General features: G+C 34.9%; 1 protein-coding gene across 2 annotated transcripts in view; it reads right to left on the bottom strand.

Moving 5' to 3' along the window:
• LOC126975211 (cytochrome P450 4C1-like) overlaps positions 1 to 18,082 on the bottom strand; it is a 41,166-nt gene that overhangs the window by 8,172 nt on the left and 14,912 nt on the right. For both annotated transcript variants that reach the window (XM_050822999.1, XM_050822998.1), the window contains exons 3-7: positions 16,597 to 16,687; positions 8,916 to 9,104; positions 7,482 to 7,551; positions 4,045 to 4,241; positions 3,122 to 3,231 (exon numbers count right to left, since the gene is read on the bottom strand). In XM_050822999.1, the coding sequence (XP_050678956.1) occupies positions 3,122 to 3,231; positions 4,045 to 4,241; positions 7,482 to 7,551; positions 8,916 to 9,104; positions 16,597 to 16,687 (657 nt within the window). The remainder of the gene's footprint in view (positions 1 to 3,121; positions 3,232 to 4,044; positions 4,242 to 7,481; positions 7,552 to 8,915; positions 9,105 to 16,596; positions 16,688 to 18,082) is intronic.

Genomic DNA, 18,082 nt, shown 5'->3' with positions numbered 1-18,082 from the left:
TCTTTGTATTAATTTTTGTGTTTTTGCGAGTAAACGTGGACCGAACACTGAATCCATATAGTTTAGTTTTGATAACACAAGTGACTCAACCAATTGAACACGCAAGCTTTCTTTAAGGTATGGTCGCATTTTGTACAAAATTTTTAATTTATAAAAACAGCTCCTGATTGAATTAGATATGTGCTTTTCAAAGCGAAGATCACAATCCATGTGCAGTCCTAGGTTACGTGCTTCATACACACGTTCTATAGGGTCATTCTTAAGTGTTACACAAACGGAGGGCGATAATTTTAACAGTTGGTACTTGCTACCAAAAATCATGTATTTAGTCTTAACTGGATTGAGTAAGAGACTATTTTTAACAGACCAAGAGCATAATAGATCATACGAACACAACTTTAGGCTACTTAGAAATAGAGTTAAAGCAACCGAAGATAATTGTTATAAAGAATACATAATCAAAATAGAAAATAACAATGCTGCCAACCCTTCGAAGTTTTGGTCTTATATGAAGAGTAAAAGGGTTAGTAGTGTATATCCTGCAACAATGACTTATTCTGGTACTAACAGTGACACTGGTCCAGGAATCTGCGATCTATTCTCTTCATACTTTCGATCGACTTTTTTGGCTCCTGACACTCAACCTGACAATGTTTCGTCTTTTCCAAATTTACAAAACACGTCTTGCAGTATTTCCTCTATTGAAGTGTCTGCAGAGGAGGTTCGACGATTCTTGAATCATCTAGATCTTAGTAAGTCAGCTGGTCCCGACACCATACCAGCACTACTTCTAGTTAATTGCGCCAACGAACTGTATAAACCAGTGACAATACTCTTTCGTCGTTCCGTTACTGAGGGAATTATGCCAGCTATATGGAAATCAGCATTAATATCACGAATTCACAAGAAAGGTTCTAAAAATCAAAAAGATAACAGCTACAGGCCTATTAGTAAGTTATGTTTGTTAGCAAAAATCTTAGAGCGTATTGTGTACAACCAGCTATACAATAACATTAAATCAACTTTTATCCCTCAACAGCACGGTTTCTTGAGAGGAAGGTCAACTGTGACAAATTCAATTACTTTTAATGATTACTCAACATTTCATATGAATAAAGGTTCTCAGGTTGACACTGTGTATACTGACTACAGCAAGGCTTTTGACCGTATTGAACATAGTATACTACTGTCAAAATTATATTCTCTAGGCATCCATGGTGATTTGTATAGATGGTTTTCTTCCTACGTTCTAAATAGGTCTCAAGCGGTTGTTCTGAATGGTTATACCTCGGCGTGGGTTAATATTCCGTCAGGCGTTCCTCAGGGATCATTGTTGGGACCCCTGCTATTTGTTATATTTACTAACGATATCAGCTCATGCTTTTCAAATTCAGAGTTTTTATTATTTGCTGACGACATGAAAATCTTCAAGACTGTTAACAATCTTCATGATGCTTTACTTCTCCATGATGACTTGAACAGGCTGGATAACTATTTCACACTCAACAAGTTAGATTTGAATGTCTCTAAATGCTTTTTTATAAACTTTTCACGTAAACGAAACGTTTTTGAATATAACTATAAGATTAAAAATCAAAATTTGGCTGTTACAAAAAATATTAAAGATCTAGGTGTAATTCATGACAATAAATTAATGTTCGATGACCATGTTAATGCTGTAGTAAATAGAGCCTATCAGGCACTTGGATTTATTATTCGTGCTTCACAGAATTTTAAAAGAATGAAAACTATAAAAATTATCTATTGCGCCTACGTACGTAGTCATCTAGAGTATGGGTCTCAAATTTGGAATCCCTGTTATAAAATATACTCAGGCAACATCGAGAGAATCAAAAGGAAATTCACGCGTTACCTGTCATATAAATTTAATATACCAATGTCAGAATATCCACAGCGAAGCTTGATGTTCCATATACTTCCATTATATCAGAGGCGAAACATGTCTGACATCGCGTTTTTACTGAATTAGCCCAAAATAACATTGATAGTCCGGAGCTTCTTAGCAAAATTAATCTTAATGTTCCTACTCGTAGTCTTAGGAAACCGGCTTTGTTTAGCATCGATTCCAGCCACACTAACTACCGGAAAAATTGCTTTTTTCCTCGTTGCATGCGGCAGTTCAACAAGCTTAACCATGATGACCGTTTTGACCTCTTTACTTGTAGTCCTCGTGTAGCTAAGAATGTGCTTACCAAATACAGTGTCGATGTAAGTCTAACATAAAAAAAGAAGCACTTAATCTCATAAGTTACAACCTATTTTGTGTTACAGTATTGTTTGTGTTATAATATTAATCTGAGCAATTTAAAAACAAATGTGGAAGCTTGTAATTAGCATTTATTAATCTATTTGTTGTGCAAAATTTGTAAAAATGGCTGTAAGTTTCCCAAATAAAATAAAATAAATAATAAAATGTCATCAATAACAAAAAGTTTTACATACCTATGCACTTTGAGTGAATAAAGACTTAGAAATTAATAATAAAAATGGTAAATTTGTAATACCATGCATGTTGCTTAGACTTTTTTGATGTGTTTGCAAAGTATGTTTTCTTTCCTTGCACAATGCATTTTCATTATGATCTGCTTACATATTATGCAGAATTAAAATTTATAATAAACAAAACTTAGTATAGGGAGTAACAGGAGTTTTTTTTCATGGAAGAGGAGGTGTGATATCCTAATTTGTGGCGTGACGAGCGAAGGTGGAATTCGGCGGCAGGAATCAGGTGCAACAGCTCTTCGGTACACATCCCGTGATAATTGGGGTAGCGGGTAGAATATACAAAATGAAGACTAATATAATGATCTAGCCGTTCACAAAGCACTAGGTCCCCGACAAGTCAGCAGCTCTGCGTTGCACGCGGTCAAATGGTTCGAGCTGATACTGGGGTTTGTCAGAGCAGATATGATAGCCATACTCCATATGTGGCCGGATCTGCGATTTGTAGACCGCTAGAGTTACTAATATCCTGAAAGGTTCGATTACTATTGGTGAAATATTTTTCAATTTCACCTCATTCAGTTTCAGAGGCTATGACAGTCAATACTTTACATTTTTTCTTTTTTAATTATTAGCTGTATAATACAATATGTCTTACCGCAAACATAAATGTATCAACTTCTTCACGGATATGCTCATCTTCAATCCTTGTGCCATTAATCTCAGACAGAAGTAACAGATCAAGAAATGCATGTTTATTTTTGATTCCTGGAAGAGACACATAATCAGTTAGTTTTTAAAGAAGTTGTTCCAAAATGGGCCACATCTTTGTACTTTTACTAGATTTAGCATGAGATTCCGAACAAAACTGATGATTTTTATTTGTTTCATAGAATATTAACACTTCTAAGAAGAATTCTAAGATTTGTTTGATATTTGTCCTATTTGTCGTGTTCAAATTCAATCATTGACTTATTGACAGTGGCAACTGAATACAAATTAACTCCAAAATTTAAATCATTGCATATGCCGCCTTGATATATTTCAACATTAAAAAAAATAACACAAAATCTAGCTGTATTTTAGTGAAATTTCGGGTCATTTATATTCAATTCCAAGGTATTTCTTGCATAGCTGAGGTCGCGGCCCATAATATTCTGAAATAACTTTTTTAGGGATTCATACCACGATTACTACGATTTCGCTGTATGTGCGTTCGTACGTTCATTTTTAACTAATGTATAATGGTGATAAGTAATCCGACTAAGTTTGAAAGCGAACAATTGCTTACAACGTAGTGGATTTCGGCTATCTCCGTTTTTTACAAGATTATAGCCTCCTGTCATCTGTCAAACTATCAATGACTGCACGTTTCATAAAATCGAGTGAATTGCTTTTTTTCTTAGAGTTTCGCTAGGCTGATGTAAGTTTTCATTGGTGATGTTTGTATACCTAGATATTAGTGACGCAATCGGGGATTTGATACAAAAGGATTTTCTTCAAAGGTCCTATTTTCTAAAATTTTTAAAGTAACTCTATTCACTTGGTCATTTATTACTAAAAATAGAGAAATAACTTTACCCGTTTCTGAACTACCGGCAAGGCTGGTTATATTTTGCTGCTCTAACTCCTTCCGTCTCATATTGATTACTTCCTTTGTATGACTGTGTAATACATTGATAGCTTCGTCGTGGGCCTTTTTGTAATGTGTCAGATTAAAAATAGCGTCATGGGCCACTATAGGATTTCGCATCTTTAATGCCACTAGTTTAGCTAATCTGCAATTTTGTTATGTATTAAGAACAACAATTTTTAGTCTAAACAAGGAATGCAATCAATGTTTGTCTTAAATAAATTATGATTTATAATGGTGATAACGGAAATTCTCCAATTTCAAAATGTTGTAGAGAAAATCATACTTAAGAATTTTTTAAGGAAAAGAAAAGACGTTTCCCTTATTATGCCGTCTGTACTAAAATGTGCTCCGTCAAAAGTCAAGTTTTAATGAGAGTAAGTGGCAAAAAATTCATTGCCTATTTTTTAAATCAATGCATTCAATGTTAAAGTTAGTGACTTTTAATTTAAAGTAATGAGGTTTCGTTTTAAATAAAATAATACATGTACAAAAGCAACAGAAAAATAAATCATAGGTTGTATTGTTGATTGGCAAAACTTTGCTAGTATAGCAGCGCAAAGCAGGTTATTATATTTAATTTTCCTATCTTTCTATTCAAAACAATTTGTTATGTTTTAAAGTGATTACCCACACTTCTGGGATTAATTACACAAATATAAAATGAAAACAAAATTTTATGAACGAAACCCGCGGCCTCTCGCGTTGAAGCCAGAATCAGAGAGTTAAACAGAGCATACTAGATTTTATCAACGATACGACACTCGAACGGTTGGCTCAGTTGGAAAGAGCGCTCGCACGGAACGCTAGAGGTCGCGGGTTCAACTGGACGGTTGACTAGTTTCATATTTCAGTAACTATACAAGAGCTTGTAGAATTTTTACTATGCTTTTATTTATAATATTGACTTAATTGACGTTACTAAAATAATGGTAAAATATTGAGAAACATTTTTAGGCGAATATGTAAGTATGTAACGCAACGACGTAGATGACAGGCATTATATTCTGCCAATAAAGGCCGGAACGCATTAGCGCGGCGCTGCACTGCGCGGCACTAAGCGTCATAATATTATTTCAACCATTTTGTATGGAACATGTCGCACTAGAGCGTGGCTGCACTGCACGTCGCTGCGCCTCGCGGCTGTGTTGCCGAGAGAATATTTTGACGCGCAGCGCCGCGACGCTCAGTGCGACATAGCAAGCGGCGCGTCGCTTCAGTATGCGTATAGTTAATTGTTAAGTCTATAGAATTTTGTCTAATAATTTAATTAATTTTAATAACTAAATAAAAAGAATTTAATTATTTATTTTATTAGTTTAATTTAAAATTTTATTATATTCATATATATTCGATGCATACCCTTACAAACTAATTAATGGCTGTTTATTACAGCCATTGTAAAATACGCTATTGATTGAAAAAATTGGCCGTTGTATTTCTTGTCTTTTCAAGAGCTCTACTTTTTCCGAACATTATGTTAGATTCAGTAATGTAAAAGAACAATAATTTAAAGTGACGATTCATAGGTGCTTAGTTGAAGCTTAATTGATTAAAGTGTATTTTACTTTGAATTTTTTTTGTCTTTCTTTAATAATTTCCTCTTCTGCACACAATAAAGAAATAATGACCAAATTCTCGTCACTATCGCTCATCTTGTAATGTAGCTCGCACGCGAAGTGCTACAAAAATGTCGCGAGCTGCCGCTGACTGCAGTTGTAGTGCGATAGGTACCGTGAAGTGACGCGCAGTGCAGCGACGCTCAGTGCGCCACAGCAGGCGGCGCGTCGCTTCAGTATGCATATTGTTAATTGTTAAATTTATAGAATTTTGTCACGTTATTTAATTAATTTTAATAACTAAATAAAAATAATTTGATTATTAATTTTATAAGTTTAATTTAATATATTAATAATTTTATTATATTCATTTATTTTGGATGCATACCCTTGCAAACTAATTTATTTTGTATATTCCAGCCATTGTAAAATACTCTTTTGATTGAAAAGAGTGGCCGTTGTGTTCCTTGTATGTTCTTTTCAAGAGCCCTACTTTTTCCAAAACATTATGGTAGATTCAGTAGCTTAAAAGAAATATTTATAGTGATGATTCAAAAGCGCTGAGTTTAAGCCTAATTGAAAAAAGCTTTTTTGACTTTGAAACTTTTTTTTCTCATTCGTTAATAGGTTCTTCTTCGGCACACAATAAAGAAATAATCACCTAATCCTCGCCACTATCGCTCATCTTGTAATGTTGCTCGCACGCAAACTGAATAGAAATGACTTAAAAAAATGCTTAGTTGAAGCTTAATTGATTAAAGTGTATTTTACTTTGAATTTTTTTTGTCTTTCTTTAATAATTTCCTCTTCTGCACACAATAAAGAAATAATGACCAAATTCTCGTCACTATCGCTCATCTTGTAATGTAGCTCGCACGCGAAGTGCTACAAAAATGTCGCGAGCTGCCGCTGACTGCAGTTGTAGTGCGATAGGTACCGTGAAGTGACGCGCAGTGCAGCGACGCTCAGTGCGCCACAGCAGGCGGCGCGTCGCTTCAGTATGCATATTGTTAATTGTTAAATTTATAGAATTTTGTCACGTTATTTAATTAATTTTAATAACTAAATAAAAATAATTTGATTATTAATTTTATAAGTTTAATTTAATATATTAATAATTTTATTATATTCATTTATTTTGGATGCATACCCTTGCAAACTAATTTATTTTGTATATTCCAGCCATTGTAAAATACTCTTTTGATTGAAAAGAGTGGCCGTTGTGTTCCTTGTATGTTCTTTTCAAGAGCCCTACTTTTTCCAAAACATTATGGTAGATTCAGTAGCTTAAAAGAAATATTTATAGTGATGATTCAAAAGCGCTGAGTTTAAGCCTAATTGAAAAAAGCTTTTTTGACTTTGAAACTTTTTTTTCTCATTCGTTAATAGGTTCTTCTTCGGCACACAATAAAGAAATAATCACCTAATCCTCGCCACTATCGCTCATCTTGTAATGTTGCTCGCACGCAAACTGAATAGAAATGACGCGAGCTGCCGCTTACTGCAGTTGTAGTGCGAAAGGCACCGTCTAGCGACATGAAGCGATGCGCAGCGCAGCGCCGCTGTAATGCGTTCCGGCCTTAACAGTGATAATATCACGAGAAAACAAGGTAAGGCGTGGTGTACACCGATACGTTTTTTTTTGTTTCTTCATCCATTATAAGGACAGGCAAAGGGTTCGAACTCATACAGCCATAAACACCGATACGACTCCCATGACAGCGCTTGTCACGCGGACAGCTGTTAACCAATATGGAATGTCTCACGTATCTGATCCATCACTGAAGCACATGATTTGTAGTTTAGGTAGTATAAAATGTACTCACGTTTCAATACTTTTAACATATTTGGAACTGGCATCCTGCTGAGAATTGTAGGATATTCCCATAACGGCCTCTGGAAAAAGTAGTAGTGATGAATACGTATTAGGCAGTGCAGTAATATGATTGACTGTCTTTAATTTATTTAAAATGAATTATACTTTGTATGCCGTAATGTATATAAATATCATACTTAAATTCATTCTATTCGAAACTACCACCTTTCGCTTTAATGATAACATCTGTCTGGTAACGAATCTATGGATTTATGCACTGTTGCCATGGGAAATTTTGTCACTGATTATTCTAGACATTCCTTAAGCGAGTCGATATCAGAGTTTCATCTAGAGCAGCCAACACTGACCATAAGTTTTGTCTAAGGGGCTCAGATCTGGGCTGGACGAGGGCAAGTCTTCATTTCTGTTAATTTCCAGAACGTTGACTTCCAGCCAAGCTTGAGTATTACTACTAAACAAAGGTCCGGAACCAACCTTACGACAAACGAGCATCACAGCGCACCAACAACCCAAGAATGGGAAATAGCAAACAAAATGATAACTGCGGATAGAATAGAATGGGCCCTGAAAAGTTTCAGACCTTTCAAATCCGCAGGGTTGGATGGAATTTTTCCACCACTATTACAATAGCAACAGTTTAAATACATCGCGAAGCAATGGAGGGAGGCGAAAGTAATTTTCTTACTAAAACCAGGCAAAGAGGACTACACACACGCCAAATCCTTCAGGCCCATCAGTGTAACATCGTTCTTGTTAAAAACACTAGAAAGCCTCGTAGATAGATACCTAAGGGACGGAACGCTCAAAAACATAAAACTACACCCCAACCAATGCATACAGGAAAGGCAGATCAACAGAGTCAGCACTTCACTCGGTGGTGCACAAAATAGAAACGGCTATCACAACCAAAGCTTCCACACTGGCTGCCTTTATATATATAGAAGGGGCCTTTGACAAGACTATGCAGAACAGCATTTACCACGCCCTACGGAAATTCCACTTGTACTTACAAGTAAGGGCAAGTCGGTCGTGGGAGACGTCGTAGAACATTCGTCGACCAAATAATAGAGGTAAATAAATTTGGGGACGTTTTGAGAAAAGGAAAGTTCCGGAGCACCCGCAACCGGCGAGCATGTATGAAAAGAGTAATGAATTTAGAGGAATCGCGTGAAGTTTGTAAAGATAGAAGCAAGTGGCATTCTATTGTCTCTGCCTACCCCTACGGTAACAAGGCGTGAGTGTATGATACTTTTCAGTTTTTGAGGTCGGTTTTTTTAAACGTAGTTTTTTTATGTAGGTACTATAGTAGGGTAGAACAAGGTAAAAGGTCCCTCCTATCTACTCGTATAAGCTATCGAATGGCTAGAACTAGAGCATTAGAGTGTTAACATGAAGCGTAATCATTATGCCTTTATGAACATACCAGTAACATTATCAAGGGCGGTTAGTGCAATAACTGGAAACAAATCAAACTCTTTTCCATCGCTGTGTTTCCACTGCAACTTATCTTCTAGTATCTTCTGATTCTTCACGAAAACGGGCAGGAAATTTTGCAATATGTTAAAATGGAATGCTGGAGTTAAGAATTTTCTATGAAGACGCCATTTTGCACCTAAAATGTGATAAAAAGAAAAATGTATAATCGTTAAAATAGGTGAGCTGCCTTCACTACACCCATCAGTCACTGTCGAAAGCTGCCCGTCTTTTTTTTAATGAAAATAAGGGACGAGACAGAGAGAGAGACGAGATCAGAACGTTCAGCTGATTGTAATTGAAACGCCCTGCCAATTGCTCAGGATTCTTGAAAAACCCAAAAATTCTGGGAGGCATTCCAATTGCGCTCGTCACCTTGAGACGTAAGATGTTAAGTCTCATTTGCCCAGTAATTTCACTAGCTCCGGCGCCTTTCAGACCGAAACACAGTAATGGTTACACATTACTGCTTCACGGCAGAAATAGGCATCCTATGCAAAAGAGCCTCCCACGGTTGGTAACATCAAACAGCCGCTGCTGGGTGAATTACATCCACGCTCACACGGCCAAACCGTGCATCCACACTACAGTTACTACGTTTCCAAGTGTTACTCAGCAACATCCGACAGCAAAAAGTCATTTATTGTTAATATATGTTGCTGTATTAGTATATGTTAATCATCGTTGGCTAAAACACTCAAAAATCTCTAACAATCGATAACATTGTTCATCATCAGCCGGAAGACGTCCACTGCTGGACAAGGGCCTCCTCCAAAGATTTCCACGACGATCGATCCTGCGCTGCCCTCATCCAACGTATTCCGGCGATCTTGACCAGATCGTCGGTCCATCTTGTGGGGTGCCTACCAACACTGCGTCTTCCGGTACGTGGTCACCATTCGAGAATTTTACTGCCCCAACAGCCATCTGTCCGTCGAACTATGTGCCATGCTCAGTGGGCACTTCAGTTTCGCAATCATTTGCACTATGTCGGTAGCTTTGGTTCTCCTACGGATCTCCTCATTTCTGATTCGATTTCGCAGGGAAACTCTGAGAATAGCCCTCTCCATTGCCTTCTGAGCGACCATGAGCTTTCATAAGGTCCATAGTTAGCGACCACTCCTGCGTACCGTAAGTTATCACTGGCACACACACTGGTTAAAAACTTTCGTCTTCAGACACTTTGGTATTTGGGACGACGAGATTTTACGGAGCTTCCCGAACGCTGCCTATCCGAGTTGGATTCGACGAGCGACCTCTTTCTCGAAATTGGACCTACCTAACTGGATAGTTTGTCCGAGGTAGACATACTCGTCGACAATTTCGAGAGTACAGTTCCCAATTGTTATGGGAGTAGATGCGACATGGACATTTGACATGATCTTCGTCTTGTCCATGTTCATTTTGAGACCTACTCCTTTGGAAGCTGTATTGAGGCTATCGAGCATATGGCTTTAGTCTTCCATGGTCTCAGCCATGATTACGATATCGTCTGCGAATCGAAGATGAGTGATATATTCGCCGTTGATGTTGATGCCCAGTCCGTTCCAGTCCCGAAGCTTAAAGACATTTTCCAACGCAGCGGTGAACAGCTTGGGCGATATGACATCGCCTTGTCTGACTCCCCGCTGCATTTGGATAGGCTTCAAGATCTGATCCTTGAGACGGACTGATATAGTGGCGTTTCTATACAAACACTTGAACGCTTCGATATATCAATAATCGCCAGCCAAGTGGCTGGTTATACTCTTCTGTTTTCTGTATAACCTGCCAAAGCGTATGTGTGTGGTCTATGGTGCTAAAGTTTTTTCTGAATCCGACTTGTTCGGGAAGCTGGAAGTCGTCAAGCTTGAGTATTAGGTATGCTACCCTAGTCGACACGCTCCCGACCTCAGTTACATTGTTGACGAGAGACTTGTGAACGAGGAAGCCGACGTCACCCTGGGGCAGTTGGTTGCCTTCCGGGAAGTAGAGTGGACACATGTCCGGAATTTAGGATTATCGAATCCTCACCCTGTCTTCGGAACTCAGATAACCCCATGACATCCCATCGTAATCTGCTCACAGCTTCCTCCAGTTCCTCCAACTTCTTGTCGGTCCGCAGTGTCTTGTCATTGTGATTGTTTGAGGTTGAGGTAACATTCTCAACACGGCAACATAAAATAGCATAAATGCATCGCATAAACGTGGCAGAAGGAAGGTACGACCGTGCTACTTGATTGTTGCCGAAAGTTATTCTATGTTATATTTTGTTAATTTATGTTTGTGACGGTTTGGACGCGATGATTAACAATCAATACTTTATTTTATTTATTCAATGAACAAAATTATCTTAATATATATAATAATATAGACATACTCGCATCTTATTACAAAACGTAGACTAAAGATAGTACTGGGTTTAAAACAGCTTTAGACCATGGACTTAGTTGATTTTTATTACAAAACTCGTTTTGTAATAAACTCTTATGTATGTATGGTTTAGTCTTTTAAGACTAAACCATACATCACCTTTGGTACTATAGTTAAACCCCTAGTTTAAATGAACGTCTAACTTTTTAACATACGTCAAACTTCATTGAATTTTATTTTGAGGATACTAATTCTATAAAAATAGACATGAATCTAATAGAATTACCTAATTGATTTAGAAGATTTGGAGATGCTGGAGTCATCTTGGTAACCTAATAGAGGTCGCTATGGATAATTTCTTACTTTGTAAAAAAACATAAGTAAATGATAACCAAAAGAAACCATAATATAATGTGTGTAGTTTGTGATACAGATGCCATTTCCGTACCCGAAATACAGTGGAATGATGTTTTGGTCTCTGGAAGCAAAAGTTTGTCTAGAAGCATGTATGGAAATATAGACAGTAAAGTCTTTACAAGTACATTAAAAGGCAATATTAGGAGAAGGCAATTTATTAATAAACTTATAAATTTCCTAGTTTCTGTAGTAAACTGATATATTTGTTTGTAATTTATTTCATAGGCGGTAAAATGTTCACAATTTAGCTTTATTTCTTTACATTATTTTTCTGGTTCCATTTTAAACTCTCGCAAGTCAAAACTTTCAAGTATTTTTTGCATCAGTTTGAATATCATATTGCATAAATAAAATGTAAAATGTTGAAGTTGTCAATGTTTATTTGTAAGAGTGGCAATAAGTTTCTTGCCAATTCATTAAAGCTGACTTTTACAAAATGGTTATAAATGGTAAAATATTTAAAATATTGAATAAATTACTTTTTCTTTGTTTGTTTATTTATTTACTTGTTGTAATGTCTCAGTCCTAATTATTGGTCAAATAATTAATATATTTAAAGTAGCTTAGTAAGGGAGGTTATTTTTGATAGAATTTGGGTCATTATTAAAAATATATTGTCATATGCAGTGAAGGTTTGCTGAAACTAGTGCTTAGGTTAGTACAAAGTTAATATTTTGTCTTTTCTACAAAAGGGTCTCCAGAAATCCACTTGATTGATAATTTCCCAATTATCTTAAGAGTTGTAAAACAAGATCTATGGATAGTGGATTATTTTTGGATGTATCTATGATCTATAACAAATAAATGTGATCAATGAATAAATTATTATGTTGCAAAAAGTGAATAAATTGATATAGATTTATTAAAAAAATATTACTTTATTTCTTTATTTAACTGTTTGTATATTTTAATTAAAAAATATTCAAATAGAATAGGTAAGATAAATCTTGTTAGCTATGATACTTGACTCTTGATTTACCTCAATAATTATTATCACTATCATTCAATACCTAATATGTGCCGACTCAGTAATAAGTTGACTTAAAATTTCCTTAAATAATAAAATATTAAATTATTATTATTAAATGTTACAATATAATATTATGTAGGACGTCAAATAAAGTTGAGCATAAAAGACTGAAGATTCAAATCTCCAGTTTTGACATGTAGGACTCACTAACTCTCCAAACATTGATTTTCAATGTAGGTACTTGAATGCTCAAAATTCGCGCGCTCGACATTATTATTCCTTTGTACGTTTACGAGTCGGTTTAAAACGTCGCCACGTCAAAAGCACGCTAACAAAATTCTTTAAATTAATCTGTACACTATTTTAAAGTAATAATTTAATTTTAATTAAATTATAGGTGAATTGTGGTATTTAATCATAAGTAGAAGGTAATTTTTTGTTATTTTGGTTTTTAAATAAAATATTATCGTTAAATGAAACGGAACTTGCCCGAATAAGTGATCTGAAACTGTGAACTGTCGTTCACTCTTTCAGTCTTTGTTTATGGTTATTTTATTTTTAATCTGTACATATTTTTTGAACCCATGACTATCTCTGGTACTAGTTCGTCCATAGTAGGTCTACGTTTTGTAATAATGACACGATTTTAACCCAGTACTAATTTTAGAACCGTAACAAAGCTGCTTTATTTAGTTCTGGTTTAAACCCGTATCTATAAAGTTTTTTGTAATAAAGCGGCTAAGGTTTATGTGCGAGCGGTAAGTTCGCATTACAATATTTTTTTCATTACTTAAGACTTAATATAACATATAGTAGTAATATTAAAATATACATCATAGGTATTCCTGGTTATTAGCTTCTAGATAGTAGTTTTTTAGCTTTGCTTTGAAATTTTTCATTTGTAGATAAATATCTATAAGAGAATCAGGTAGTGTATTTAATATCCTATAGTTACAGGCTCTTTTACCATATACATTGTTATATTTAGGTAGACAAAGCTTATTAAGGTAGGCTGGTTTTTTTGGCTCAAAAATTGTCACTGATCCTCAAATGATAGCGCAGGCATTCAACGATTTCTTTATAGATGAAATTAACAACGATTGCAAAAAAAGAGGTTATAATGATAACCCCAAATACATCACTAGACACCATCAACCCAACTCACTTTTTTTAACCCAACATTCCCCCTATGACATTCTGGATGCAATAAAGTCATTAAAAAACACAAATAGCAACGGATACGATAATCTAACTACAACAGTAATAAAATATGTCGCTACCATAATATCCCAGTATTAGGTTACATTATGAATCAGTGTATCGAATATGGTATATACCCAGATAAAATGAAACTTACGATAATAAAACATATTTTTAAAAAAGAAGACAAACTGGATATGCAATTTTACAGGCCTATCGCCTTGATTCCAATCTTATCAAAAGTTTTTGGAAAAATTATACACAAAAACATGTATTCTTACTTTGAAACATTTAATATTTTGACTAAGGAGCAAGTAGGCTTTAGGAAAAATAAGTCTATCAATGAAGCAATTTATAATTTTTTGGAAACGGTAATGACTAGTTAAGAAAATAAAAAACGAGTGACAGCAATATTTATGGACATGACCAGAGCTTTTGACTATGTCGACCATTTAATACTGATCAATAAATTAGAAACGTATGGCTTAAGAAACAATGCTCTTAATTTAATTAAGTCATATTTATCTGGTAGACAAGAATTAACAGAAATAACTAAAATAAATCTTATAACTAAAACCAAAGTGAAATATTTATCAGACCCCCGGAAAACAACATTTGGCGTGCCCCAAGGCAGTATTCAAAGGACCACTGCTTTTTCTTATTTATATAAATGACCTTCCTCAAACTATAAAGGATCCAATGGTCCTATTTGCAGACGATAGTACTGCCATATTTACTGTCAACATTAATCCATTAATAAATTCTACTTTAAAAAGTCACTCAATTCTTACTTAGTAAAAAATATATCTTTTTTTAGTATAGTACAGTATATTATAATTGATACAGAAATTAAAACGTGAACTGACTAAGTATTCCACTATAAGTTTGCATGCCTTATGGGTTAGGATAAGAGCACCTGTTAATTATAAGCCAACAACATCTTATTATTACCTTATCTTGCAAATAAAGATGATTTGATTTGATTTCCTCATATTTTGTTTTCTTTCATATTTCTTAAGAGTACAATATGTGTTATTAAATTCTACAACTAAAATATCGAATCTTATTTTAGAGTGTATCGTCATGACATTGCAATAGGAAAATAATTCTTGGTAGTTATTAGTAAAATTATATTTAACATGATTAGGCACAAAGGTTTTAAATAATCCTACTTTAAGTTATGTATTTTTTCTAGGTATGTTTTATACGTTCTGCCATAACAGCATAACCCGTATCCAACAACAGAGTCAGCCAGAGCAAGATATAGTAGTCTCAAGGTGTTGTAGTTCATTTTGTACTTAAGTATTGATAATCTAGAAAGTATTGACTTTATTACATACAAATTCTATGTGTGGACGCCACGTAAATTTATTGTCTATAATTAGACCAAGGTACATAGTTCTTTCACTACGTCCAGTGGTGTACAGTTTGTGCTGTTATGACTTGTATTATTGTGTTGACAGTCGTGACAGTGGGCTTATATCAAATTTTATTCAGGCTGTTTTAATTAATTAATAGTAAGAACTAGCGGCTAAAGTTACAGATAGTTACCTTATGTTACCGTGTTGCTTCACAAAAGTTAACTGCGGTTTATAATGCACGTAAAGAGAATGCCGATCTTCTGGGCACTCTCCTTGCCTCGAACTCGACTCGTAACGACAATGGAAAGACACTACCGACCATCTTTCTGTGTCAGTCTGACCGGTCGGTGACGATGTTTCTAGGACTTTAGGGTACTTTTAAAAATCGCATACAACGCCAACAACAACGCTCCTGTAATACCTCTGGTGTTGCAAGAAAGTATGGGCGGTTGTGATCATTTATAATTAAGTGACCAGAAATATCGTTCTCATGTTCCAAAAAATTAAAAATTAATTGTATATAAACTGCATTGAAGTACAAATAGACTCCTGATTGCCTATTAAAAGGTCGTCAAAAAATGTCCAATCTGTGTTGTATATACGTATACATTAACTTATACATATAACATTAAAACATTCATTAAAATTAACACCTTATTTCGTCGCAATAATGTTCAAAGTTTATTGTAAACGCTCATTAGAGGCTCGGACGCGAATATGAGACAATAACATTTTTTTAGCAAATGAAATGGAATTATTTAGCAAAATAATTAAAAACGTCAAGTTATTTACAGAATTTTGTTAATTTAAAGGCACTTAGCTGAAATACGACACTCCATCCTTTTTAAGTCTGTTATTTACACTTTTTCACATAGCACTTTGTCATTGCGTGGCGTTGTATTCAAAGCGGGGTCGTAACACAACTGAACGAAAACTCTGCCTATTAGACGCATAGGCATAGTTTTGCTCTAATCCCGGACGCACTACCTGTCATTTTAAGCAGTTCCAACCATTTAGTTTTCATTATAAATTTAAAGTACCTCAGAGTTGAGAAAAAGTAATTGGATGAGAATGTCGTTTACCTGACGGTATAGCAGCTCAGAAGTTTTGAAAAATCCCCTAAATCTGAGACATAACCTTAAGTCTGACTAGCCCAGTAATATCATTATCTAGCGTCCTTCAAACCGAAACATAAATAGTATCTGCAGTCTAATGTACGATGGCACGAAAATTCGAGGCTGATCTAGATGGCATCTTCTGAAAGAAGCCTACCAATGGTAAATAAGCCTCCGACTTATAAGAAAAACATAACTTAATAAAGAAACAATAACCTGTTGCAGTAAGAAGACCGTCTCCCAACCAAGGAACAAGGTAATCATAGGAGACGCCTTTCGTGGTTAAATCTGGATCCGTCATTAAAGGCTGAAAAATTATTATTTTTTTGATTAATTAACAATACCATTTGGAAATGAATATTTAATCAGGGTTCGATTCGCAATTGTTTGGCAGGACTTTGGGAGAAATGTTTTGTATTTGTAGAGGTTTGGTCTCACAACAACATCACTGGCGTTAAAAGGCACTGTTTTCGAGAAAATAATAAAAAACTATTTTAACCTCAAAACGGATAAAAAATAGAAAAATGAATGCAATATTACTGTGAGAGCAGGATGGCATACAAATTTCGTTCTGATCATAAGATCAGAACGAAATTTGTATGCCATCCTGCTTGCATGCTACTACCTTTGTATGCTACTAGGGGAAGGGGGGAGAGAGGACATCTCCCTCCTTCCCCCCTTCCCCTTTCAACCGCATGCGACACGATACTAAATTTTAACCAAAAATAATATTCTAAAATTTAATCTCAAAATGAGTTTTAAAAAAATTCATAAAAAATACGGTGTCCTGCCATACGATTCTGAATTTTTTAAATTTAATAAATACAATGCTTGCAATAATAGATATAGGTGTAATGTCAGTTTGCCATAAATCATCAGTTCTTATTACTTTTTCATAACGATATACTAAAATCGTTGTTGGTTATAGGGACAACTACGTTAGAACAAATGGCTCATACGCTTGAATATTGAAAGATTGAACAATTGGTACGTATTTGGGCAATATCCTATATTCGAAATAGTTTGATCCATCAATAGATCGTTATTTTCTCCCTTAAAATTGCAAATCTTATTACTGTAGCTATTATCTTTGTTGCAAATTCTTTAAATGCCTTCTTAATCGAAGCTATATACATTTAACATAAACGATTTTATTTAACTAATATTGCATAAAAAACTGTCAATAACCTTCACCTATGCGTCTTCACTAAGTCTTACTGATTATAATTATTTGCAGTCTTTTTCTTTCTTGTGTCTTATCTTACTTGTACAATTCATAACTTTTATCAAAAAAATTAGGAAAACGGTTGACCCTCCCTGCAAGTTTTCGCTAATTCCTAAACGATTCAAATTGTATTTATGAAGATTTTGAGCTCGAAGAGCTTATAATATAATTTGTTTTATTTTCAGCTCTTCGATCTCGAAGAGCTTATAATATAATTTGTTTTATTTTCAGCTCTTCGAGCTCTAAGAGTTACGTGTTCTATGTTTTTGAGCTCCTTATACAAGAACTTAGAACATGCAATTGATCAGATATTAAATTACGTAGTTTTGAAAAAATCACTCTCAAAATTATATATAACAAAAGTGTAATAAAACACTATTTTTTGAATTTTAAAATGGCAACAATTTTTGTATGTATGAACCGATTTTCACGCGGTTCCACGCAGTTTTTTGAGCTATATAAAGAATTGTTGAATTT

The sequence above is a fragment of the Leptidea sinapis genome, chromosome 35, assembly GCF_905404315.1.
Source record: "Leptidea sinapis chromosome 35, ilLepSina1.1, whole genome shotgun sequence".
In the NCBI taxonomy this organism is placed as follows: Eukaryota; Metazoa; Arthropoda; class Insecta; order Lepidoptera; family Pieridae; genus Leptidea; species Leptidea sinapis.
The sequence above is the reverse complement of the archived record's forward strand: the minus strand, read 5'-3'. Positions and strand labels throughout refer to the sequence as shown.